This window comes from Homalodisca vitripennis, chromosome 1 (genome assembly GCF_021130785.1).
Source record: "Homalodisca vitripennis isolate AUS2020 chromosome 1, UT_GWSS_2.1, whole genome shotgun sequence".
NCBI lineage: Eukaryota > Metazoa > Arthropoda > Insecta > Hemiptera > Cicadellidae > Homalodisca > Homalodisca vitripennis.
The window spans coordinates 140,806,728-140,834,675 of NC_060207.1; the positions used below are offsets into that span (position 1 = coordinate 140,806,728).

At 31.6% G+C, this 27,948-nt stretch overlaps 1 protein-coding gene and 1 pseudogene across 1 annotated transcript; both read left to right on the forward strand.

Moving 5' to 3' along the window:
- On the forward strand, positions 1–27,948 carry LOC124372400 (electron transfer flavoprotein subunit beta-like). The gene is made up of 7 exons (XM_046830801.1): positions 1–380; positions 3,831–3,989; positions 5,998–6,156; positions 12,723–12,803; positions 12,948–13,088; positions 14,140–14,315; positions 27,752–27,948. The coding sequence occupies exons 1-6, from the start codon at positions 330–332 to the stop codon at positions 14,308–14,310; spliced, it is 762 nt and encodes a 253-aa protein (XP_046686757.1). The 5' UTR covers positions 1–329; the 3' UTR covers positions 14,311–14,315; positions 27,752–27,948.
- LOC124353491 lies at positions 17,250–25,451 on the forward strand (annotated as a pseudogene).

Sequence of the window (27,948 nt, forward strand, 5' to 3'; positions counted from 1 at the left end):
TGACTCAATAAAAAAAGACAGTTGTGTTGAACTTTAACCTCAATACAATCAAGTATTAATTTAATCTTTGATCCTAGGACATTAGTCTGAATTATTCTGTCCAAATAGTTTTATATTATAGCAACTACATAATAATTTAGAAAACTTTCAGTAGTTTTAAGTGAATAAATCAATGATTATCAGTTTTTGGGAATGATATCAAATGAAACAGTTTTGATACTCCAACAAACTTGTAATTGAGCTATAATTTATTGTAGTTAAAACTTCACAATTAGTGTAAGAATACTTTGGATCCGAGTTTGGCCTAAGTGTTGAAATTAATATAAATAATGGCAAGAGTACTGGTTGGTGTTAAGAGAGTTATTGACTATGCAGTTAAGGTGAGACATAAACTATTTGTATGTTTGGTGTAGTACCTTAAGTTTAAGAGTGTATTTTTTCAAGTACCCCTTCCCATAATTTGTTGATTGTTTTAATGGAAAGTACTTGAAAAAATATTAGGTATAGTATTATTAAATGTAAAATGAGGGGAAAGACCTAATAAGATAATTTCGAATGAAGATAATTCCTTAAACCCTAACTTATACTATCTAAAATACTTATATTTAACCAATTATTATTGCAATAGTTATGAGAATAAAGTTTAAGTTTATTTTTTATCATAAAGTTAACAAAAAGTACCTGACTGTCTCGCTTACACAAGGATCAACCATCCTACCTAAGGGCCTACCACACTACCTGGGAGCTTACCACCATACTTGAGAACGTCCTCTGTACATGAGGGCTTTAATACCCTACCCAAGAGCTCATTTCCTTCCTTGGGAAATATATGTTTAGGCCTACCCTCACTTGTATTTGATTAGTATTGTTACTGTAGTCGTTTTCTGAGCATTTTCAGGGGCCAACTGACCTACCTGAGACTTACCACCCTACACAAGGTGTGTTGTCCTTTTGGAGGAATGTTTTGTTAGTTTTTAGGGTTTTCCTCACTTTTATGTAATTAATATTGTTCTCCTAGTCACTTATTAATCACTTTGCATAAAAAATCAACCAAAAATTTGAAGTGGCTCTTTTAACCTAATACCTTATAGGCTACTGACAAACATATACCTAGCCTACTGTACAAAAATTACATACCTACTAGATATTTATGGTAATCCCACATAGTCCATTGATCTAGAGAATCGGGTTTTTAGGTGGGGAATAACAATTTAAGAAGGGGATAATAGGGTCATCAACATTTACAGAAAAAAAAAAAAACATGGAACTTGAGTTCAGAGGTCTAGAAACTGTAAGAATAATTTAAACTTTTTGTGGCTGCAGTGTATTAATCATCCAAAACTCGAGTGAACGATAATATTAAATCATAAATTACAATGATTTAAATGCTGTCAGACATGTTTACCCTGTTAAGTAATTGTAACTATTACGCAGCTGAGACTTAGTATAAACAAAGTTGTATTGTTTTCTATAATCAAAAATGCACATATTTCTCTGACATATAAAAATTTAGTTTCACTATAATACAATCTTTAAAAGTCTATAGTTTAATTCATTTTGACATCATTGTTCCAAAGTAATTGAAACAAGTTAAATCATGGGTATAGTATTTGAGTAATGGGTGCTTGTTTGTCAATACCTATTACAGAATAAGGTACTTTGGGATTATACCGACCACACCCAGACATGAATCGTTATTTGACATTTTGCTTCTACTGATTACTAGATTAGCGTAGAACAATATTTCGTCAATATAAAACAGGAATTGTCTTATCGCAAACCCCTCCCCATCCTCAGACAGAGGTCAAAGTCGAGCGGTCTAGTAGATAAAGTGATTACAGAGTCTCGCCGCCCGTTCAGCTTGTGCGTCACTTTGTTGTAGGCCTACTTCCGTGTTTTACCTCTACATTTCTCCAAACACAAAAATTCAACAAAAACAAATGTTACCAAACTAAAACTAAACTCTTTATTGAAAAAACACTCGAAACTTGTTTTTATTCTTGATCACACTTCACCACCCAAAATGCGAGTGCCTCCGGCCATCTGCGCATGTCAATAAAAGAAAAACATCCCTCGAGATAGTACCTATCAGTAAAATATCAAATTCTAGAGGGCCTGATCAGAAATATAAATTGCATTGTAATGGAAAGGCAATTATGTACTGTGCAAATCATGTGATGCCGCGTGGCCTGCCGTAATCGGGATTCTTGAGAAAGATAAGATAACAGCGACAACAATACCGATCACAATACCTAGAAATGCTTTTAAGTTTGTAATTTTGTAATTAAAGAGTTGTTTTTTCGTTCTATCATGTTTGTTTCTATAAATTAATATTTTTGTGTTCTTCATACTGGGTGTGGTCGGTATAATCCCAAAGTACCCAGAATAACGTGTTGTGTTATTACATTCCTGTAACCCGTTAACATGGTAGCATGTTACCATACAACAATGTAACTAACTTACTACAATATAACTAGCTCACAACATAGACAGATAAATTAATAAATTTATAAACGGGTTAGTAAAAATTTGACTCTATTGTTTGTTATTAAGCTAAACATATTATAAATATAAAAAGATAACCTTAACAACTGCTCATGTGATCTGAGCTTGAATTTGGCTATATCTCGAGGGATGTTTTTCTCTTTTTGCCAGAAGTGCGGAGTGGCGCCAGGCTCCACCAAAGCCCACACTGATGGCCAGGGGAATTTCTGATCGGTATTTTCCAGACCTCAGATCGTCCAAATTCTCCAATGCCAAATCACGTTATAAGATTTAGGTTGTGATCTAAGATCAGGAAAGTACCAGTTAATCAGGAAGTGTATCTCTAAACAAGTGAACAGCTTCAGAATTCTGAAAGCTTCTCATCACAGATATTAAGTTGCTGGATTCTGTATTTTTCTTTCATCTATCAAACAAACCTATACTAGCTTTAAAATCAGTTTTACCTTTGTTTAGTTCATTGCAACACTTTCCTCTTCAAAATTGGGCCTGAAACCCATACACCTTATTCTCTATATTGAGTAAACCATAGGTACAAAGCTTCACTTACCTTTTCATATTTATATATTTTCATTGTTTTTCAGTCTTTCAAAGAAGTTGTTTCTCTCTGAGGACACTACTTTTCAAGTTCAATGCCGTTCCTATTCCAGTCTCCTACCATGGTCTCTACTTAATAATAATTATGTAATAAAAATTAAAATAGTACACAATTATTGTGTACTATTTTCAATAAAGTATGACCATTGGCGAACCTCTTTAATACTTCTAAGTTTTTTCCATTGAAACCTGTTGAAAACATCACTACAAATTTTAGAAACAACATAATATGTTGTAATATTATTATAAACACAACTAACAGTCACATGACAATAGAGAAACGAGAAAACAAATCACTCAAGACCACTCAGTTGCAGATTGACACTAAGAAGTAGCCGACGGCATTGAACTAACTGAGTGGTTTGCAAAACGTATAACAATAAGGAAAATAAAAGAGGCCTTGTGTGATAATGTATTGCATACATATGAAAGTGGCATGCTGAAATGGATTGTGCACAAGAAGGGTCAGATAACACGGAAGGTATATTAATCAAGGCTTTACTGTAATAGAATTAGATATTTTAGAGAGAGGTGTTGATTACCTGCAACAGCAGTAATATAAAAATTACATTTTTAAGTTACTTATTTTTATTATATTTTCTTTGCTATACCCATAATAGCTTACTATGCCTTAAGTTTTCTTTCAAGTTACTGTAACATGCTTAAAACATGTCTAAATTGTGTTTTGATATAACTGTAATATTGAAATGATTTTCTGTGATGTTTCTTAGATTCGAGTAAAACCAGACAAGACTGGAGTGGTGACTGATGGAGTGAAACACTCAATGAATCCCTTTGATGAGATTGCAGTGGAGGAAGCTGTCAGGATGAAAGAGAAGAAGATTGCTGCCGAAATTGTTGCTGTCTCTTGTGGTCCTGCCCAAGCTCAGGTACAGATTTTTCTTCCAATAGCTGTGTGAAGTTATTACTAGACCTAAACCTTCACATATATGGCAAGTAAGTGTATTTATACTCATCGTGTAAATGACTTGAACAGTGTCAGGCAGATACCGGTTTTAACAGGAAGCTTAAGTTCAAAAATGTGTTATAAGTAGGGACACCTCAAATTCATAAATGTTTTCTTTAGAAACTTAGATTTCTCTATCTCAATACTGATGATATTGTTAAAAATACATTTATCTTTTCGATGCAAATATTGTTGCTACAAAGAGTTTTTAATGATTACTAATAAATTACGTATATTAAAACAGTTTCTTATGGGAAAATCTGTACTGAATATAATTAATTTTGTTAAGTTATGTCAAATATATTTTTAGGTGTTGCCTTTTTATGAAACTAGATTAGCATCTCCCCTGTGAAGTAATTAATTATTAATACTTTTACAGTCATGACAATCAAATATTAAAATTATTTAACACTCTCAGTTCCACATGAAGATTCATATCAAGCATATTTACACTTGTTTTAGAATAAAATAAATGCCCAGAGCTAAAAGTGTTTATAAATATTCACAATTCTGTTATTTATAAACCTAGATAAAAATTAAAAGTATACATTTTATAAAGTTGTTGCAATTAACAATTTCTCTGAATCTCAGTTTTCATGATATTGATTACATCTAAATCCCATAAGAATTTTTTGATTGCCAATAACTGACAAATGAAATGCTGAGACAAGTTCAAACTTGGTACAAACAATACACAAATTTTTACTTTAGTAAATTTACGGGGGCAAGAGAATACAACGACACCAATACGACCGCAACACGAGTATCGTACGACTACTACTTGGCAACATCTCATCATATTGTCTGGCTACATGTAGTTGACATATAGAGCCTAGTTCACGTATTAAACTTCTAAACTGCTAAAAGTAGACTGTTGTCTCAATGACCCTCTATTACAATATTTTATCCTTTCCATTAAAAATGGGTTGTTGACGCTACAATCCTTTTTCATATTGTTTATTCATAGCTACAATGACCTTTGACACAAAGATTAATGGTTTAGTAAAGGCTTAATTTTCTCAATATAAACATTTAATATAATTTAGGATCGTTGAGACAATGACCCATCTTTTAAAATATTATACTAAATTGGCATAAAGTAGTATTGTCTCTACAAACCTAGTTGAGTAATCAACCCTTTTCATTCAATTTAGTGAGTTATTGGAACAATAAACCTTTGTAGAACTTCTTAAATATTAAAATGGGGTTGTTGTCTCAACAATCTATAGACTAAACGACATTGTCTTATTAGTACTTTTCTCAGAAAGAGTCATTGAGTCAACGATTAGTAGTGTGAAAGACCTATCACCTTTTTATGTTAGCTTCTTACCATTTCATCTGATGATTTTCAGACCAGCAATATTGAGCAGTTTAGTTTTTTCGTAGACCCAGTATATTGTATAAAAAATTCAGTCTTTTATAGTAAATAATATTAATGTAAAGGACATTAAATTTGCTTAGTAAATAATGGTATATTTTTTTTATGTCTGCGCATAATCTTTAAGGTATGCCAGGGCTAAATTGCATGTCAGCTGAAAAGTTAAACCCTATTAGATAATTATGTTTTTACTATATATTGAAACACAATTAATCAACTTGAGGCCAGTATGCAAATAGCCCTCATCCTATTTTCTTCTGCCTATTTTTAGGAAAGTCAAGCAAGTTATGGTGAATGCTATGGCTTTTAGTTTAAGCCTCCCTGTGGTACAAGATCCTGGTTTCTGTAGCTCTGTATTAGTAAGAGCTTCTGGATATGTAGCTCCTGGATATTTAGGCATCCCTCATTTATTTCCTCGGGAACATCATAAAAAAACCATTATGATCATTTTATTTCTCAATCTTGTCCATTTCAAAATAAAATCTGTAAAGTAATTAATAACTGCTGCAAGTAATCTGATGCAGTATTGTGCATGATTGCCCTATTTCAACAGGAGACGCTGAGGACAGCCTTGGCAATGGGTGTGGATCGGGGTATACATGTGGAGGTGACAGGTCCTGAGTACGAGACTCTGCAACCCATCCATGTGTCCAAGATTTTGGCCAAGCTGGCTCAGGATGAGAAGGCGGATCTTGTCATTGTTGGAAAACAGGTAAGCACCGACATTATCAATAACTTGTTAGTTGTTATTCTTAGCCACCAGTTGATGTCATATACTTTTTCAATAATTTAATTTTTTACTCAATCCTTATCAGATTTCTTAATTTTTAAAACGTTATCATAATATGCAAAAGGGATTCATGCTAGATTTTGTATTTAATTATCTTCGTCCACAGCCATTGTAATCGAAAAACGCACAAACCAAATCAGTATAGTAGCCAATAATTGCAGCATTGCAAATCAGTGATTGTTCGTTGTAAAGATAGTATACTGGCCATATGACTAAAAATAATTACTTATAAAAAATATAATTGATTCTCTATGTTGGTTAATATGAACTATAATATCAATGTTATTAAATAAAATCAATTTATAAGATGTGTATTTTCCTGTTTTGTACATGTTGATAACTTGTTTTTATAAATAGTTTTTAAATAAAAAAAATGTAACAAGGCTGTATAAATATTTCTTTATTTTACTTTTCTTATCTATGTTATATTATGTCCATAGTCAATATTTACAAAACTAAAATTCGTAAAGATTCCTGTTTATTTAGTTACAAATTTACATCGTGTTATCGTATAAGAAGAATAAAATGGTAATAGTTAAATTAACTAAATCAATTTAGTTTACAAAAGCATCTTTTAATAATATAAATTTGTGTTGTTTCCGTACCTCCTTATATTCCCCATCTAACAGTTACTGTTGAGCGTTAAAAAATTGAGTATTAAAATTCTAAAATTATTAGTAAACTTACAACTATGTTGCCATATAATTCTACACTTAGAATATAGTTCATTTATAAGGTTAAGAAATTATAACCATTTACTGCACCTTAGTTATACGGTTTGGATAAAGATCTCAAAATTAAATTGGAAAATTGTTTTGCTATTTATAAAATTATTAAACAATGACTTATTTTTTATAGTATATACAGTTAAACATGCCAAGTAAAATTAAATTTTGTATTTTTTAAACTCTTTAATGTTGCTATGTCACCTCTGCTTTACAGGCTGACTGATAAGAAAGTAAAACAAAACAGTTCAAGGTTAAGATGTAGATAATGTTATTTTCAGTTGAAGTGAATTTAGAACAAACATAAAAGCAAATACTTTACATTTGTTTATATCTTTTAATAAAACTTGACCAGACAATTTTGTAGTAACAGTAAAAACAGTTAATGTTGAAAGAATGTAAATTAAAGTAAAATGTGTTAGCCAATTCACTATGTTTGTACATTTTTATCCCCTTGTAAACTAGGCAATTTGTGAAATATTGTTTTATAAATACTTACCATTTGCACCTAGATATTGAAATTTATTTTTAAATTACTAGTGTTCATTTATGTATGTATATATATACACACACATAAAACCATTAGTAAACTTACAACTATGTTGCCATATAATTTTAGCATATAATGAATTTATAAGGTAAAGAAATTATGACTATTTACTATACATTAATTATACAGTTTTGGATAAAGATGTCAAAATCAAATTGGAAAATTGTTTTTCTATTTTTAAAATTATTAAACAATGACTTATTTTGTACAGTATATAAAGTTAAACGTACCAAGTAAAATTAAATCTGTGTATGAGTCATTTATGACAGATTAATAACAGAAAGAAAATGTATATTAATGATTGAAATTTTAATATAGACATATAATTATCCTCATAATAATATAATACTATAATATAATATAGGAAAATACATATAATAGAATACTCAGTATTTTAACTAGATGGGGTTGATGGTACATCAAACTGTAAGAGTCTTGTACTTCTGGGGAATATTGACAAATTTAACAAAACAGCCTGATGTAAAGGTCTTGGAAAAGTGTAGGAACACATGTAGTAATCTCGTACGAACAAAGTTGAATCTTCACTTTATATAATTTTTTGTATATTATTTTTCAAAACTACCTTACTATAGACAAAACTTCCAGGTAGTGTCAATTTAACCTACTTTAGAAATTATCCTAATTTATTTTATGGTTTTAAAAATTCCTTAGTTCTGCAAAATGTGTAATCAAAGAAATAATAATGTTATTTTTAATTAAAAAAACAAATACTACAGCAGAATCTCACTAACTTGACATGTGGTAACTCAACAGATCACCAGGGTTGTCATTCACCAATGTTTTCAGATACATTTTTATCCCAGCAGTTGATATTTTTCTAACAGCGTTATATTTGTTAATCTCTTAATGTACAACATTAACAAATTCTGACAATATATTTGAGTTCAACACATATATTTACAATTGTGATAAAACCTGTTTAAATTATCATATGTTTGCTAACTAAAGTTAGTTTTACAAAGTGATAAAGTGTCCTGCGTTACAAAGTAAGAATGGGTTACTATTCTTACTTTCAGTAACAGGAGAAGATAAAATTAATTAAACTTTTTATTGTAACATCAAAAAACCCAAGGGCTGATAATAACATAAATTGCTTAGCCGATGGCTTTGATTTGTCAGTTTGATATAGAAATCACCGTAATGTATGTAAGGAGGAATTAATTTTAACCCTTTAAGTGGCGGTCATTTGTGGTCTCAGTGGCAGGTCGTTTTCGGGTAAATTGCCGTGATCGTTAAACTTATTTTTAGAAAATATTGTCTAAGTGATAACCTAGCAACATTATATATTTTTGTTTTCCTTATGAACTATAGAATAAGAATAAATATGATATTTGGTTCCTTATTTTTATTTTCAGATGAATATCATTGTAGATGTGTAAAGATTTTCTTTTAGAAAAAATAATTTTTAAGTTCTACTGTCCGTCACTTTGAAACTACTGGAGCTACAAAATAATGTCATATTCACAGAATATACACAATTTTATTCTAAACAAATTACTTCCTATGCATTTTTTTCTATTTACAAGAACAGAAAAGTTAGATGGGAAAAACTAAATCTATGTACAAACTGTTTTTTTGGTTTTTTTGTTTGTTTTTTTTTACTCCAAGTCACTAGAAAGGGCTTGTCTTTTCCTCCCAGTAGTGTAGGGCCTATTATAGTGTCTTAGTTTGTCATAGCACAGTATATTTCGTAAATATAAAACAGGAATTGTCTTATCGCAAACCCCTCCCCATCCTCAGACAGAGGTCAAAGTCGAGCAGTCTAGTAGATAACGTGATAACAGAATCTCGCCGCCCGTTCAGCTGGTGCACCGCATTCTTGTACGTTCGTGTTTTACTGTGTGTGTAATAGATTAGTGATGGGTGACACTATGAGAATTTGGGATTTACCCAGGAGCGAAGAGGGGACCATTCGTTTTTTACAAGATTATGACTAGTTGCCTAAATCTAAAATATTCGTGGCGGTCGGCAGTTGCGGCTGAAGGCGGAAATCCACTACACTCACTCATCCTTGATATTGCTGCATTCTGGGCGTCACAGGAAACCCAATAACAATTAATAATCGTTGTTAGTTTGTAATTGAAGAGTTGCTTTTTCGTTCTATAATGTTTTTTTCTATAAATTTATATGTTTGTGTTCCTCATACTGGTGTGGTCGGTATAATCCCAAAGTACCCCAACATTTTCCATGACGAACGAATAACCTAAACATTTACTGGTAACACAAACAACGCGATAGACAATAATATACTGACAATAACAGTACGCAAAGTCGCCAAACAAAACAGTGACGAGACGAGTAGACAGCTGTTCTCTCGTCTGCCGCCAGGTCAAATGAAAACTGTTGGATTCATTTAGGCCAGCAAACATTAGTAACATGAATACACACTATACTATATGATATATATAGGAAATTTCATGGAGAATACGATAGTTCAAACTAGGCCTAAAAATAATGGATGGTTGCGGAGCAACAGCCTTAAATGTGAAACGACGGCTGTGACGACGCTTGCCACTTCGCGGCGGCGTGAATCATACGTCTCAGACGGCGCTAGCCACTTATAGGGTTAAAGGACTGGTTTTTTCAGTAATTTGTTCCTCAGATGAGAATTTTTTGAATTTAAGAATCTACAGAAGAAACCAGTTGTCATGTTGGATAATACTACAACTTGATACTGAATATTTTAAGAATGAGGATATAAAATCGTCTTCTACCAATCACAATCTGTCAACCAATGGGCCAAGGTGTTTTGGCTGCTATAAAAAAGAGATATATGAACAAGCTTCTTTCATCTTAGTGTTTACTGTCCATAGATAAAGGTTTTGATCTCATCAGTAAGTTGAAAGAAATTGATTTACTTTAGCTGGATCTCTGAATCATATAATAAACGCAACCTATAACTCTTGTGCGCTTATGGAAAAATTTTTTGGACCATTTAGGCAATGAGTTTGCTGGTGAATTAGAAGAAGCTGATAAAAAAAAAACTGGATGCCAAGATACTTTTCATGAAGATGTTGAACAATGGATTGGTCTTGGTGGAGCAAATTAACCATTTTTAGAAGAAAAAATAGTAACTGCTATCAAATATTTAGGAAAAAATGATGTCTCTGATGATGGCAAAGAAATCAATCCAAAAGCAAAGAAGAAATCACAGTGATAGTATGAGGTAACATTGAGGGGGGAGGCGTTATTCAGAACAACAGGGTTCATCTGCAATGGATATTGTTTTTCTTCCTTCACCGTCACAGTGATGCTTCCAGAAGTTGAGTTTATTAGAAAAACAGACATCTAACATGAAGTTTCTTTGTCAGGATTAACTGTATAATGTTTAGTTTTACATTTTTAGTTAAAATATTTTTTTTATTTTATTGCTTTATGGTAGACATACAATACTGTATTAGTAATGGGTTATATTTACTATTGTAATGTAAGGAGTAGGTTAATAAAGTAGAACATTAAACCATAAACTTTGTAGTTATTTACAGTAATTTCCTAGTAATCAGTCTTAACTCGACAGTAACTAGATAATTTAACAACTTTATTAGTGCTCATTATTCAAGTTATTGAGGTTGAACTGTATTAATAACAACTTGACATTTTTGTACGAGGGCTGTTCAGAAAGTAACCTCCGGTTGGTCACAGTGCGGGTAGTGGAGGGGAGTAGCGCGCCATCTGTGCATTCACGCACTAAGCAGGTCAGTCGGCATCAAGCTGTAGTCGAGTGAACATCGTACCTGCGCTAGTTTAGTTTTTGTGGCAGTTTGAAATGTGTGCTGCAATAGAAAATACCGCCAAATGTGAAGTGCGTGCTGTTATACGGTTTTTTACAGCCAAAGGATACTCTGCAGCAGCTATTCATCGTGAGCTTTGTGCCGTGTACGGACCACAAGTTATGAGTGAAGGAGTTGTCCGTGAATGGGTACGTTTATTTAAAAGTGGACGAGAAAAACGTTCATGATGAAGAGAGGAGTGGTAGACCATCCTTGGTGACTGACGAACTCGTTCAGACAGTTGATGCAAAAGTTCGTGAAAATCGACGTTTCACAATGGCGGAGTTGTCTACTGATTTTCCACAGATTTCTAAGACTCTTTTGTACGAGATAGTGACAGCAAGATTGGGTTACCGTAAGTTATGTGCACGATGGGTGCCCAAAATTCTTACCGACCACCACAAAACTCAAAGAATGGCCTCTGCATTAGACTTTCTGTCACGTTATGCGGACGAAGGAGAACCATTGTTAAACAGAATCGTGACCGGTGACGAAACCTGGATTAAGTACGTAAACCCTGAGACAAAAGAACAATCAAAGATGTGGGCACATTCAGATTCGCCTACCAAACCAAAAAAAGCCCGGCAAGATTTTTCTGCCAGAAAACTGATGGCAACGGTGTTTTGGGATGCCAAAGGGGTGTTGTTGGTTGAATTCATGGAACGTGGGACGACCATTAATCAAGACGTGTACTGTGAAACACTAAAAAACATTACGACGGGCTATACAGAACAAACGCCGTGGTATGCTGACTTCCGGTATCGTTTTTTTGCACGATAACGCCCGTCCTCACTCTGCTTGCAGAACAACAGCCCTTCTTAAGTCCTTCAAGTGGGACGTTTTCAACCATCCACCTTACAGCCCAGATCTGGCGCCAAGCGACTATCACCTCTTCATGCATATGAAGAAATGGCTCGGGTCCCAGCGGTTTGATGACGACGAAGAGCTCAAAGATGCGGTCACAGGCTGGCTCAAGGCACAGGCGGGTGATTTTTATGCAGAAGGAATTTCAAAGCTTGTGAAGAGATACGATAAGTGCCTCAATCGTGATGGAGACTATGTCGAAAAATAGTGCAAAGATGTAGTTGTAAGATGTATATATTAAAATATTTTTACTTAACTTGGTGTATTTTTTTCAATCGACCGGAGGTTACTTTCTGAACAGCCCTCGTATTATTTAATTCAGCAACTCCTGAGTGCTAAAATCAGTATTCAATATGTTAGTATTTATAATATTTTGATTTTTATTGTATTATTGTAGATGAGAATAACTAGTTAGTTTATGTATAGATTACATAATTTTAATGCAGACTTATTTTAAAAATGAATTGTAGCTAATTTGGTTTTTAAAAAAATTGAAAATCTCTAAAGCTAACATATTTGACTGTGCTATTTTCAATAGTAAATTGTTGTTGGTTGCAGGCTATTGACGATGATTCCAACCAAACAGCTCAGATGACAGCTGCTGTCCTGGACTGGCCTCAGGCTACTTTCGCTTCCAAGGTTTGTTTGTCTTTTAGTTTGTTCTAGTAACATTGATTATATTTTGCCTTTTTTTCCAAAATAGTGTACCATGTATAATATAACATCAAATTGTTGCAGTTATTACTAAATTCTAATCCTGTTTACGTCCACTGTTGTGTGCAGGTGGAGAAAACTGACGGAGAATTAACAGTGACACGGGAGATTGATGGTGGACTTGAAACTATTAAGGTGAAACTGCCTGCAGTAGTCAGTGCAGACTTACGACTCAACGAACCTCGCTATGCTACTCTGCCCAACATCATGGTAGGGCAACTACAACCTACATATTTCTTTTATACACTCTTGTTTTTGTAGTTCAAGGTTATTTTTACCACACCCTCTTTCACTAATTAAAAATTCAAATGCAAAGCTCTCTTTCTTTTTATTAATTTTGTAACTGATAATTAATCTACACAAGAACCATTTGATTTATAAAATACCTAACATGGAGTATTTTATTAAACGAAAAAGATAGGTTTCTCGATTCAGCTGCTGTGCATCGCGGACGGGTTGCCTCACCCTGTATAACATGAGTAGCTATTAATAATTTAACTATTTCATTGCAAATAACATAACTCACTACTAGAGCACTTGATAATATAAGGGTTAACTTGTAAGTAATAGAATAGCTAGGTATTGAACACAACATTAAGTAAGTCTTTCAATGCAAATGACAACTAACTACTACATTACATGGCATTAAAAGGATTAAGTTGCATGTAATAAAGTTTAATATGTTCGCTACAAAAGCTTCATACTAGTGGATAGTTATAAAATATTTCGCTCAGTAACCAAAATTTTAATTTGTTTCATTTTGTATAGGCAATAATACAAAGGTTGCTTTCTAAAAAAAAGTTTAGTTTTAAATAATGAAATTTCTTTCTCTTGTTTCAAACTAAAAACAAATTAGTATAGTACGTAAATGAGGTATTTTTATATTAATTATATTGACTTTTTATGATTATTTTTGGAAACGAATCAAGTTTGCTTACTTAATAGGATAATGATTTGGAAATTTTACTCTTACTACAGAATCTAAAGCAAATTGCAGTCTTTGGAATTTTATACTTTAAATATTTTTCTAAATCAGGCATGTTTTAAAAAAGTTAGTAATTTTTTAATAAATGAAATTAATATCCTGAACGGTACTATTTCACTGGTTGTCTGGTTCACTGTTGTTTGAAACCTATTTGAAGGTATGCTGTATTGCATAGTTAAAAATTTGGGGACCTGCTCTTGTATGGCCCCTAGTGATTAATGTGTATCATCTTATTGTTAGAACATTATCACATCCAACTCTCTTGTGGTATTTCAGAAAGCCAAGAAGAAGCCAATCAAGAAAGTGACCCCAAAGGATTTGGGAGTGGACACAAGTGCCAGGATAGAGGTGTTGAGCGTGGAGGATCCTCCAGTGAGGCAGGCAGGAGCCGTGCTACCTGATGTGGACACACTTGCGGCGAAACTAAAGGAGGGAGGTCATGTCTAATTATGGTGAGTCAGTTATCACATTAAATTAATTAAAGTCTTATATGTACCTAAACTAAATGTCAGCGATCTACCTCATCATTGCCTCACAATTTTGAGTTATATATGCTAAAACTTTAAATCCTTTAATTAGAGTTCTGTGTATACAATGAAATAATTTCTTCACTACTCATGAACACTGATTCTCCTACTAATTGTGTAGGTATCAAAAGAGTGATATTAAGCAAATTAATAACTGCTGCTCCAAATCAATTATTTCTTCAAACACTCTATAGAAAGGGGTAATGTATTGCTAGTTTTTCAACTTGCAATTAATAGTGTTGTAGATCAATCTGCACATTGTTAGTGCTATGTCTCTCAATAGTAGGCATGTTAATATATACTGTTAAAACAATTTTAATCTTCACTATCTTAAAACTTCATAAAAGTCAGTTATAAGAGCATAAGCAATTTATCAAACAAAGAAGTTTTTACAACACTTTACATTATTGATCTCTATAGTGATTTAAGGGCTTAATGTTTCCAAAAAACTTAGAATGGATTTGGAGATAAGGATTTATTCTATTAAATGGACATCACTGACATCTGGAATGCTTGAGGACTTCTCACAATATAGACTATGGCTATCCAAAGACCCTCTATTGTAGACCACAAGCTTCCAGACCTAGTGCAACTAGGCAAGAAGGGATGTAGGGTCGATTACTAATAAAGTTTTCAAGTGGATGCCTGTTAGAGGATACATAATGAACCCATAAGCATATTATGTATTATGTAGTAGCGTTGTTGGATATTGATTCACCTAAGAGAGTTGGGAGAGGAAACATTTCAAACAACCCTACATTAAATTTTGTACTTTTTGGAAAATCTCAAATTAAAATAGCAACATTTTAAATATATACAGGTATATTACTATTCAACAGACTACTTATGAAATATGATTGTCAGAAATAATTTTTGTTGCCATGGACACATCCTCATCCCATGTTTATATTTTACTATGCAATTTACGATATTAAAAAGAATTCGTGCAAAAAAATTTAATGTATGTATTTTTGAAAAGGATATTCAATTATAATCTTTATATGTATATTGACAAAGCTATTTTAACTATAACCCATGTTGTGTTGTATATCATTGGAAAGAGCACAAAAATTGCTGCAAAATGACAACTCTCCCAGCTCTCGTGTCATTTACGAGAGCTCCTAAAGCATTTTCAGAAATCTCTGTTTGTGTCTTTTCTGCAAGTTTTTGGAAATTTTACTTAGCTGTATTTCTTAACGGTTTGAGATTAAAATTTAAAATATTTTACTTTTCTTACTTAGTACTTTTCTTACTTCTTTTCTTAGTCTTAGTTATTCACTTTGACACATTTTTTTCCAAACCTAAAATAGTGAAGTAAAGTTTTTATTTAAAGTGCGTTGATTGACCCTATTCAATAAAATTACTACATCGTAACTGAAATGTAATTAAATTTATTTTTTACAGTTCATTTATTTTAGTCAGTTACAATTTATCGAACATGAACACAATTTTTAATACGGACTGTAATCAAAATATTATTTGCTAAACAATGGCAATTGTTAATTTTGTTACCTGTCTAAATGTTTTATATAGAAAGCATTACAATAACACATTTTAGCGAGCAGTAATTTGTGTGCTACCAAATAAGCTCTCATATAAAAATAAGCTTATTTGAGGATTCAGTCAATTCAAGATTCAGTTTCGACATATATTGATGAAATCAATACTTTTCCAAGTGTTGTATTTTAAAGTACTTCTGTTGACTTTATTTATTATTTTGTAATAAAATACTTTGAAAATATATATATTAGAATCAAACGAAAAAGCCACGGTATCGAGAATCCTAAATACCTCAAAGAGTTGAGATATCGAGTATACTAGACCTAAACCTTCACATATATGGCAAGTAAGTGGATTTATTCTCATCGTGTAAATGACTTGAACCAGTGTCAGGCAGATACCGGTTTTAACAGGAAGCTTAAGTTCAAAAAAATGTGTTATAAGTAAGGACATCTCAAATTCATAAATGTTTTCTTTAGAAAACTTAGAATTTCCTCTATCTCAATACTGATGATATTGTTAAAACAATACATTTATCTTTTCGATGCAAATATTGTTGCTACAAAGAGTTTTTAATGATTACTAATAAATTATGTATATTAAAACAGTTTCTTAATGGGGAAAATCTGTACTGATTATAATTTAATTTTGTTAAGTTATGTCAAATATATTTTTAGGTGTTGTCTTTTTATGAAACTAGATGTAGCATCTCCCCTGTGAAAGTAATTAATTATTAATACTTTTACTGCCATGACAGTCAAATATTAAAATAATTATTTTAACAACTCTCAGTTCCACATGAAGATTCATATCAAGCATATTTACACTTGTTTTAGAATAAATAAATGCCCAGAGCTAAAAGTGTTTATAAATATTCACAATTCTGTTATTTATAAACCTAGATAAATAAATTAAAAGTATACATTTTATAAAGTTGTTGCAATTAACAATTTCTCTGAATCTCAGTTTTTCATGATATTGATTACATCTAAATCCCATAAGAATTTTTTGATTGCCAATAACTGACAAATGAAATGCCGAGACAAGTTCCAAAAACTTGTACAAAAAAATACACAAATTTTTACTTTAGTAAATTATACGGGGCAAGAGAAATACAACGACACCAATTATGTCCGCAACATGAGTATCGTAAACGACTATACTTGGCAACATCTCATCATATTGTCTGGCATACATGTAGTTGACATATAGAGCCTAGTTCACGTATTGTAAACTTCTAAATGCTTAAAAGTAGACTGTTGTCTCAATGACCCTCTCTTACATTATTTTATCCATTCCATTAAAAATTGGGTTGTTGACGCTACAATCCTTTTTCAATATTGTTTATTCATAGCTACAATGACCTTTGACACAAAGATTAATGGTTCAGTAAAGGCTTAATTTTCTCAATATAAACATTTAATATAATTTAGGATCGTTGAGACAATGGACCCATCTCTTATAAAATATTATACTAAATTGGCATAAAGTGGTATTGTCTCTACAAACCTAGTTGAGTAATCAACCCTTTTCATTCAATTTAGTGAGTTATTGGAACAATAAACCTTTGTAGAACTTATTAAATATTAAAATAGGGTTGTTTGTCTCAACAATCTATAGACTAAACGACATTGTTTTATTGGTACTTTTCTCAGAAAGAGTCATTGAGTCAAACGATTAGTAGTGTGAAAGACCTATCACCGTTTTAAGATGTTAGCTTCTTACCATTTCATCTGATGATTTGTTTTCAGACCAGCAATATTGAGCAGTTTAGTTTTTTTTTCGTAGACCCAGTATATTGTATAAAAAATTCCAGTCTTTTATAGTAAATAATATTATGTAAAGGACATTAATTTGCTTAGTAAATAATGGTATATTTTTTTTATGTCTAGCGCATTTGTAATCTGTAAGGTATGCCAGGGCTAAATTGCATGTCAGCTGAAAAAGTTAAAACCCTATTAGATAATTATGTTTTTACTATATATTGAAACACAATTAATCAACTTGAGGCCAGTATGCAAATAGCCCTCATCCTATTTTCTTCTGCCTATTTTTTAGGAAAGGTCAAGCAAGTTATGGTGAATGCTATGGCTTTTAGTTTAAGCCTCCCTGTGGTTACAAGATCCTGGTTTCTGTAGCTCTGTATTAGTAAGAGCTTCTGGATATTTAGCTCCTGGATATTTAGGCATCCCTCATTTATTTCCTCTCGGGAACATCATTAAAAAAAACCATTATGATCATTTTAATCTGTCTCAATCTTGTCCATTCAAAATAAAATCTGTAAAGTAATTAATAACTGCCGCAAGTAATCTGATGCAGTATTGTGCATGATTGCCCTATTTCATACAGGAGACGCTGAGGACAGCCTTGGCAAGGGTGGTGGATCTCGGGGTATAACTCATGTGGAGGTTGACAGGTCTGAGTACGAGACTCTGCAACCCATCCATGTGTCCAAGATTTTGGCCAAGCTGGCTCAGGGATGAGAAGGCGGATCTTGTCATTGTTGGAAAACAGGTAAGCACCGACATTATCAATAACTTTGTTAGTTGTTATTCTTAGCCACCAGTTGATGTCATATACTTTTTCAATAAAGTTTAATTTTTTACTCAATCCTTATCAAGATTTCTTAATTTTTAAAACGTTATCATAATATAGCAAAAGGGAGTGGTTCATGCTAGATTCTGTATTTAATTTATCTTCGTCCACAGCCATTGTAATCAAAAAACGCACAAAACCAAATCAGTATAGTAGCCAATAATTGCAGCATTGCAAATCAGTAATTGTTCGTTGTAAAGATAGTCATACTGGCCATATGACTAAAATAAATTACTTATAAAAAATATAATTGATTCTCTATGTTGGTAATATGAACTATCAATATCAATGTTATTAAATAAAATCAATTTATAAGATGTGTATTTTCCTGTTTTGTAACATGTTGATAACTTGTTTTTATAAATAGTTTTTAAATAAAAAAAATGTAACAAGACTGGTATAAAAATATTTCTTTATTTTACTTTTTCTTATCTATGTTATATTATGTCCATAGTCAATATTTACAAAACTAAAATTCGTAAAGATTCCTGTTTATTTAGTTACAAATTTACATCGTGTTATGTATAAGAAGAAATAAAATGGTAATAGTTAAATTACTAAATCAATTTAGTTTACAAAAGCATCTTTTAATAATATAAATTTGTGTTGTTTCCGTACCTCCTTATATTCCCCATCTAACAGTTACTGTTGAGCATTAAAAAATTGAGTTATTAAAATTCTAAAATTATTAGTAAACTTACAAACTATGTTGGCCATATAATTCTACACTTAGAATATAGTTCATTTATAAGGTTAAGAAATTATTTTAACCATTTACTGCACCTTAGTTATACGGTTTTCGCGGATAAAGATCTCAAAATTAAATTGGAAAATTGTTTTGCTATTTATAAAATTATTAAACAATGACTTATTTTTATAGTATATACAGTTAAACATGCCAAGTAAAAATTAAATTTTGTATTTTTTAAACTCTTTAATGTTGCTATGTCACCTCGGCTTTACAGGCTGACTGATAAGAAAGTAAAACAAAACAGTTCAAGGTTAAGATGTAGATGTTATTTTCCAGTTGAAGTGAATTTAGAACAAACATAAAAGCAAATACTTTACATTTGTTTATATCTTTAATAAAACTTGACCTATGACAATTTTTGTAGTAACAGTAAATAACAGAAACAGTTAATGTTGAAAGAATGTAAATTAAAGTAAAAAACTGTGTTAGCCAATTCACTATGTTTTGTACATTTTTTTATCCCCTTGTAAACTAGGCAATTTGTGAAATATTGTTTTAATAAATACTTACCATTTTGCACCTAGATATTGAAATTTATTTTTAAATTCTAGTTCATTTATGTATGTATATATATACACACATAAAACCATTAGTAAACTTACAACTATGTTGCCATATAAAATTTTAGCATATAATGAATTTATAAGGTAAAGAAAAGACTATTTACTATACATTAATTATACAGTTTTGGATAAAGAATGTCAAAAATCAAATTGGAATAATTGTTTTGCTATTTTTAAAATTTATTACCCAACAATGACTTATTTTGTACAAGTATATAAAAGTTAAACGTACCAAATAAAATTAAATCTGTGTATGAGTCATTTATGACAGATTAATAACAGAAAATGTATATTAATGATTGAAATTTTAATATAGGACATATAATTATCCTCATAATAATATAATACTATAATATAATATAGGAAAATACATATAATAGAATCCTCAGTATTTTAACTAGATGGTTTGCGGTTGATGGTACATCAAACTGTAAGAGTCTTGTACTTTCCATGGGGAATATTGACAAATTTAACAAAACAGCCTGATGTCAACAACACTATGGTCTTGGAAAAGTGTTAGGAACACATGTAGTAATCTCGTACGAAATAAAGTTGAAGCTTCACTTTATTATAATTTTTTGTATAATTATTTTTCAAAAACTACCTTACTATAGACAAAACTTCCAGTAGTGTCAATTTAACCTACTTTAGAAATTATCCTAATTTATTTTATGGTTTTAAAAATTCCTTAGTTCTGCAAAATGTGTAATCAAAGAAATAATAATGTTATTTTTAATTAAAAAAACAAATAACTACAGCAGAATCTCACTAACCTGTGCTTGACATGTGGTAACTCAACAGATCACCAGGGTTGTCATTCACCAATTTTTTCAGATACATTTTTATCCTCAGAAGTTGATATTTTTTTAACAGCGTTATATTTGTTAATCTCTTAATGTACAACATTAACAGATTCTGACAATATATTTGAGTTCAACACATATATTTACAATTGTGATAAAACCTGTTTAAAAATTATCATATGTTTGCTAACTAAAGTTAGTTTTTACAAAGTGATAAAGTGTCCTGCGTTACAAAGTAAGAATGGGTTACTATTCTTACTTTCAGTAACAGGAGAAGATAAAATTAATTAAACTTTTTATTGTAACATCAAAAAACCAAGGGCTGATGAATAACATAAATTGCTTAGCCGAATGGCTTTGATTTGTCAGTTTGATATAGAAATCACCGTAATGTATGTAAGGAGGAATTAAATTTTAACCCTTTTAAGTGGCGGTCATTTGTGGGGGTCTCAGTGGCAGGTCCGTTGTTTCGGGTAAATTGCCGTGATCGTTAAACTTATTTTTAGAAAATATTGTCTAAGTGATAACCTAGCAACATTATATATTTTTGTTTTCCTTATGAACTATAGAATAAAGAATAAATATGATATTTGGTTCCTTATTTTTTATTTTCAGATGAATATCATTGTAGATGTGTAAAGATTTTCTTTTAGAAAAAATAATTTTTAAGTTCTACTGTCCGTCACTTTGAGAAAACTACTGGAGCTACTAAAATAATGATCATATTCACAGAATATACACAATTTTATTCTAAACAAAAAACTTCCTATGCATTTGTTTTTTTCCTATGTACAAGAACAGAAAAGTTAGATGGGGAAAAAACTAAATCTATGTACAAACTGTTTTTTTTTGGGTTTAATTTTTTTTGTATTGTTTTTTGTTTTTTTTTACTCCAAGTCACTAGAAAGGGAGCTTGTCTTTTCCTCCCAGTAGTGTAGGGCCTATTATAGTGGCTTAGTTTGTCATAGCACAGTATATTTCGTAAATATAAAACAGGAATTGTCTTATCGCAAAAACCCCTCCCATCCTTAGACAGAGGTCAAAGTCGAGCGGTCTAGTAGATAACGTAGTTATAACAGAATCTCGCCGCCACCGTTCAGCTGGTGCACCGCATTCTTGTACGTTGTGTTTTTTACTGTGTATTTAATAGATTAGTGATGGGTGACACTATGAGAATTTTGGGATCTTTACCCAGGAGCGAAGAGGGGAACCATTCGTTTTTTAACAAGGATTATGAACTAGTTGCCTAAATCTAAAATATTCGTGGCGGTCGGCAGTTGCGGCTGAAGGCGGAAATCCACTACACTCACTCATCCTTGATATTGCTGCATTCTGGGCGTCACAGGAAACCCAATAACAATTAATAATCTTTGTTAGTTTGTAATTTTGAAGAGTTGCTTTTTCGTTCTATAATGTTTTTTTTCTATAAATTTATATGTTTGTGTTCCTCAAAAAACTGGTGTGGTCGGTCGGTATAATCTCCAATAGTACCCCAACATTTTTCCATGACGAACGAATAACCTAAACATTTACCGGTAACACAAACAACGCGATAAGACCAATAATATACTGACAATAACAGTACGCAAAGTCGCCAAACAAAACAGTGACGAGACGAGTAGACAGCTGTTCTCTCGTCTGCCGCCAGGTTCAAACGAAAACTGTTTGGATTCATTTAGGCCAGCAACATTAGTAACATGAATACACACTATACTATGTGAAATATATAGGAAATTCATGGAGAATACGATAGTTCAAACTAGGCCTAAAAATAATGGATGGTTGCGGAGCAACAGCCTTAAATTTCTGAAGCGACGGCTGTGACGGTGCTTGCCACTTCGCGGCGGCGTGAATCATACGTCTCAGAACGGGCACTAGCCACTTACAGGGTTAAAGGAATGGTTTTTTTCAGTAAGTTTGTTCCTCAGATGAGAATTTTTTGAATTTAAGAATCTACAGAAGAAACCAGTTGTCATGTTGGATACGATACTACAACCTGATACTGAATATTTTAAGAATGAGGGATATAAAATCGCCAATCACTTTCTTTCTACCATCACAATCTGTCCAACCAATGGGCCAAGGTGTTTTGGCTGCTATAAAAAAGAGATATATGAACAAGCTTCTTTCATCTTAGTGTTTACTGTCCATAGATAAAGGTTTTGATCTCATCAGTAAGTTGAAAGAAATTGATTTACTTTAGCTGATCTCTGAATCATATAATAAACGCAACCTATAACTCTTGTGCGCTTATGGAAAAAATTTTTGGACCATTTAGGCAATGAGTTTGCTGGTGAATTAGAAGAAGCCTGATAAAAAAAAAAACTGGATGCCAAGATACTTTCCATGAAGATTTTGAACAATAGATTGGTCTTGGTGGAGCAAATTAACCATTTTTAGAGGAAAAAATAGTAACTGCTATCAATATTTAGGAATAAAATGATGTCCTCTGATGATGGCAAATAAATCAAGTCCAAAAGCAAAGAAGAAATCACAGTGATAAGTATGAGGTAACATTGAGAGGGGGAGGCGTTATTCAGAACAACAGGGTTCATCTGCAATGGATATTGTTTTTCTTCCTTCACACCGTCACAGTGATGCTTCCAGAAGTTGAGTTTTATTAGAAAAACAGACATCTAACATGAAGTTTCTTCATCAGGATTAACTGTTATCATGTTTAGTTTACATATTTTAGTTAAAATATTTTTTTTAATTTTATTGCTTTATGGTAGACCATACAATATTGTATTAGTAATGGGTTATATTTACTATTGTAATGTAAGGGGTAGGTCAATAAAGTAGAACATTAAACCATAAACTTTGTAGTTATTTACAGTAATTTCCTAGTAATCAGTCTTAACTCGACAGTAACTAGAATAATTTAACAACTTTATTAGTGGTCATTATTCAAAGTTATTGAGGTTGAACTGTATTAATAACAACTTGACATTTTTGTATTATTTAATTCAGCAACTCCTGAGTGCTATAATCAGTATTGCAATATGTTAGTATTTATAATATTTGATTTTTATTTGTATTATTGTAGATGAGAATAACTAGTTAGTTTATGTATAGATTACATAATTTTTTAATGCAGACTTATTTTTAAAATGAATTGTGTAGCTAATTTGGTTTTTAAAAAAAAATTGAAAATTTCTAAAGCTAACGTATTCATGGGTGACTGTGCTATTTTCAATAGTAAATTGTTGTTGGTTGCAGGCTATTGACGATGATTCCAACCAAACAGCTCAGATGACAGCTGCTGTCCTGGACTGGCCTCAGGCTACTTTCGCTTCCCAAGGTTTGTTTGTCTTTTAGTTTGTTCTAGTAACATTGATTATATTTTGCCTTTTTTTCCAAAAATAGTGTACCATGTATAATATAACATCAAATTGTTGCAGTTATTACTAAATTCTAATCCTGTTTACGTCCACTGTTGTGTGCAGGTGAGAAAACTGACGGAGAATATCGACAACAGTGACACGGGAGATTGATGGTGGACATGAAATATTAAGGTGAAACTGCCTGCAGTAGTCAGTGCAGACTTACGACTCAACGAACCTCGCGTATGCTACTCTGCCCAACATCATGAGTAGGGCAAACTTACAACCTACATATTCTTTTATACACTCTTGTTTTTGTAGTTCAAGGTTATTTTACCACACCCTCTTTCACTAATTGTTAAAAATTCAAAATGCAAAGCTCTCTTTCTTTTTATTAATTTTGTAACTGATAAATTAATCTACACAAGAACCATTTGATTTATAAAATACCTAACATGGGAGTATTTTATTAAACGAAAAAGATAGGTTTCTCGATTCAGATCTGCTGCTGTGCATCGCGGACGGGTTTGCCTTCACCCTGTATAACATGAGTAGCTATTAATTAATTTAACTATTTCATTGCAAATAACATAACTCACTACTAGAGAGCACTTGATAATATAAGGGTTAACTTGTTAAGTAATAGAATAGCTAGGTATTGAACACAACATTAAGTAAGTCTTTCAATGCAAAATGACAACTAACTACTACATTACATTGGATCTTAAAAAGGATTAAGTTGCATGTAATAAAGTTTAATATGTTTCGCTACAAAAGCTTCATACTAGTGGATAGTTATAAAATATTTCGCTCAGTAACCTACAATTTTAATTTGTTTCATTTTGTATAGGCAATAATACAAAGGTTGGCTTTCTAAAAAAAACGTTTAGTTTTAAATAGACTGAAATTTCTTTCTCTTGTTTCAAACTAAAAAACAAAATTAGTATAGTACGTAAATGAGGTATTTTTTATATTAATTATATTGACTTGTTTATGATTATTTTTGGAAAACGAATCAAGTTTTGCTTACTTAATAGGATAATGATTTGGAAATTTTACTCTTACTACAGAATCTAAAGCAAAATTGCAGTCTTTGGAATTTATACTTAAATATTTTTCTAAATCAGGCATGTTTTAAAAAAGTTAGTAATTTTTTAATAAATGAAATTAATATCCTGAACGGTACTATTTCACTGGTTGTCTGGTTCACTGTTGTTTGAAACCTATTTGAAGGTATGCTGTATTGCATAGTTAAAAATTTTTGGGACCTGCTCTTGTATGGCCCCTAGTGATTAAATGTGTATCATCTTATTGTTAGAACATTATCACATCCAACTCTCTTGTGGTATTTCAGAAAGCCAAGAAGAAGCCAATCAAGAAAGTGACCCCAAAGGATTTGGGAGTGGACACAAGTGCCAGGATAGAGGTGTTGAGCGTGGAGGATCCTCCAGTGAGGCAGGCAGGGAGCCGTGCTACCTGATGTGGACACACTTGCGTCGAAACTAAAGGAGGGAGGTCATGTCTAATTATGGTGAGTCAGTTATCACATAAAATTAATTAAAGACTTATGTAACCTAAACTAAATGTCAGCGATCTACCTCATCATTGCCTCACAATTTTGAGTTATATATGCTAAAACTTTAAATCCTTTACTTAAGTTCTGTGTATACAATGAAATAATTTCTTCACTACTCATGAACACTGATTCTCCTACTAATTGTGTAGGTATCAAAAGAGTGATATTAAGCAAATTTAATAACTGCTGCTCCAAATCAATTATTTCTTCAAACACTCTATAGAAAGGGGGTAATGTATTGCTTAGTTTTTCAACTTGCAATTAATAGTGTTGTTAATCAATCTGCACATTGTTAGTGCTATGTTCTCTCAATAGTAGGCATGTTAATATTATACTGTTAAAACAATTTTAATCTTCACTATCTTAAAACTTCATAAAAGTCAGTTATAAGAGCATAAGCAATTATCAAACAAAGAAGTTTTTTTACAACACTTTACATTATTGATCTCTCTATTAGTGATTTAAGGGCTTAATGTTTCCATAAAACTTAGAATGGATTTGGAGATAAGATTTATTCTATTAAATGGGACATCACTGATATCTGAATGCTTGAGGACATTCTCACAATATAGACTATGCTATTCCAAAGACCCTCTATTGTAGACCCACAAGCTTCCAGACCTAGTGCAACTAGGCAAGAAGGGATGCAGGGTCGATTACTAATAAAAGTTTTCAAGTGGATGCCTGTTAGAGGATACATAATGAACCCATAAGCATATTATGTATTATGTAGTAGCGTTGTTGGATATTGATTCACTAAGAGAGTTGGGAGAGGAAACATTTCAAACAACCCTACATTAAAATTTTGTACTTTTTGGAAAAATCTCAAATTAAAAAAGCAACATTTTAAATATATACAGATATATTACTATTCAACAGGCTACTTATGAAATATGATTGTCAGAAATAATTTTTGTTGCCATGGACACATCCTCATTCCCATGTTTATATTTTTACTATGCAATTTACGGTATTACAAAGAATTCGTCGCAAAAAAATTTTAAATGTATGTATTTTTGAAAAGGATATTCAATTATAATCTTTATATGTTTATTGACAAAGCTATTTTAACTATAACCCATGTTGTGTTGTATATCATTGGAAAGAGCACAAAAAATTCCTGCAATAATGACAACTTCCCAGCTTCTGTCATTTACGAGAGCTCCTAAAGCATTTTCAGAAATCTCTGTTTGTGTACTTTTTCTGCAAGTTTTGGAAAATTTTACTTAGCTGTATTTCTTAACGGTTTGTGATTAATATTTAAAATATTTTAATTTTCTTACTTAGTACTTTTCTTACTTCTTTTCTTAGTCTTAGATTCACTTGACACATTTTTTTTCCAAACCTAAAATAGTGAAGTAAAAATTTTTTATTTAAAGTGCGGTTGTATTGAACCCTATTCACAATATAAGAATTACTACATCGTAACTGAAATGTAATTAAATTTATTTTTTACAGTTCATTTATTTTAGTCAGTTACAATTTATTGAACATGAACACAATTTTTAATACGGACTGTAATCAAAATATTATTTGCTAAACAATGGCAATTGTTTAATTTTGTTACCTGTCTAAATGTTTTATATAGAAAGCATTACAATAAACACATTTTAGCGAGCAGTAATTTGTGTGCTACCCTACCAAATATAGCTCTCATGATAAAAATAAGCTTATTTGAGGATTCAGTCAATTCAAGATCAGCTTCAACATATATTGATGAAATGAATACTTTTCCAGTGTTGTATTTTAAAGTACTTCTGTTGACTTTATTATTATTTTGTAATAAAAATACTTTGAAAATATATATATTAGAATCAAACGAAAAAAGCCACGGTAATCGAGAATCCTAAATACCTCAAAGAGTTGAGATACGAGTATCAGATTGATACCTGGCCCTATTCAAAATTAACTTTTCCACAAAAAACTAAATGTTAAACTTTACTTCTATGTGATGGTTAGTTAGTAAAACTAAAATTGTGTTTTTTTTTATCAACACAAAGTTTGATTTTATCTGTGTAAAAAATGTTTAAACGGAAGATCTTACATTTTTATTTTATGTTTCTGTTTTTTTTATGTTGTGTTTCTCTCTGAAAGGAATTCAAGTTAACATATTGCTTAGAAATTCTCAGTGCTAAATTATTGATATGATACAACTGTTGTATTGTGTTTTAATTGCAAGCACAATATGTGTTATAAACATCCAAATCTGGTGTTTCTTTTTATTAATGCCTCTTTATGTGATTGTTGCAGTTGCTGCTCAAACTCTAAATATACAAATGATGTGGATTGCCAAATCTAAAAGTTTCAATTGCATGTTTAAAGTGGGGATCAAAAATATCATAGAGATTTATTTTTAATAAAGTTCACTGTACCCCTCATCACTAGAATATTAATTGTTGTTATAATTTTGTTTGAGATATCAATAAATGATTGTTAATGATCTTTTA

What these genes read in the sequence shown, in the direction of transcription:
- LOC124372400 (XM_046830801.1), top strand. Translation starts at nt 330, where the DNA reads ATGGCAAGAGTACTGGTTGGTGTTAAGAGAGTTATTGACTATGCAGTT. An exon ending in AGGCTACTTTCGCTTCCAAG is followed by an intron (nt 12,804 to 12,947) that starts GTTTGTTTGTCT and finishes TGTTGTGTGCAG; the next exon opens with GTGGAGAAAACTGACGGAGA. An exon ending in CTACTCTGCCCAACATCATG is followed by an intron (nt 13,089 to 14,139) that starts GTAGGGCAACTA and finishes GTGGTATTTCAG; the next exon opens with AAAGCCAAGAAGAAGCCAAT.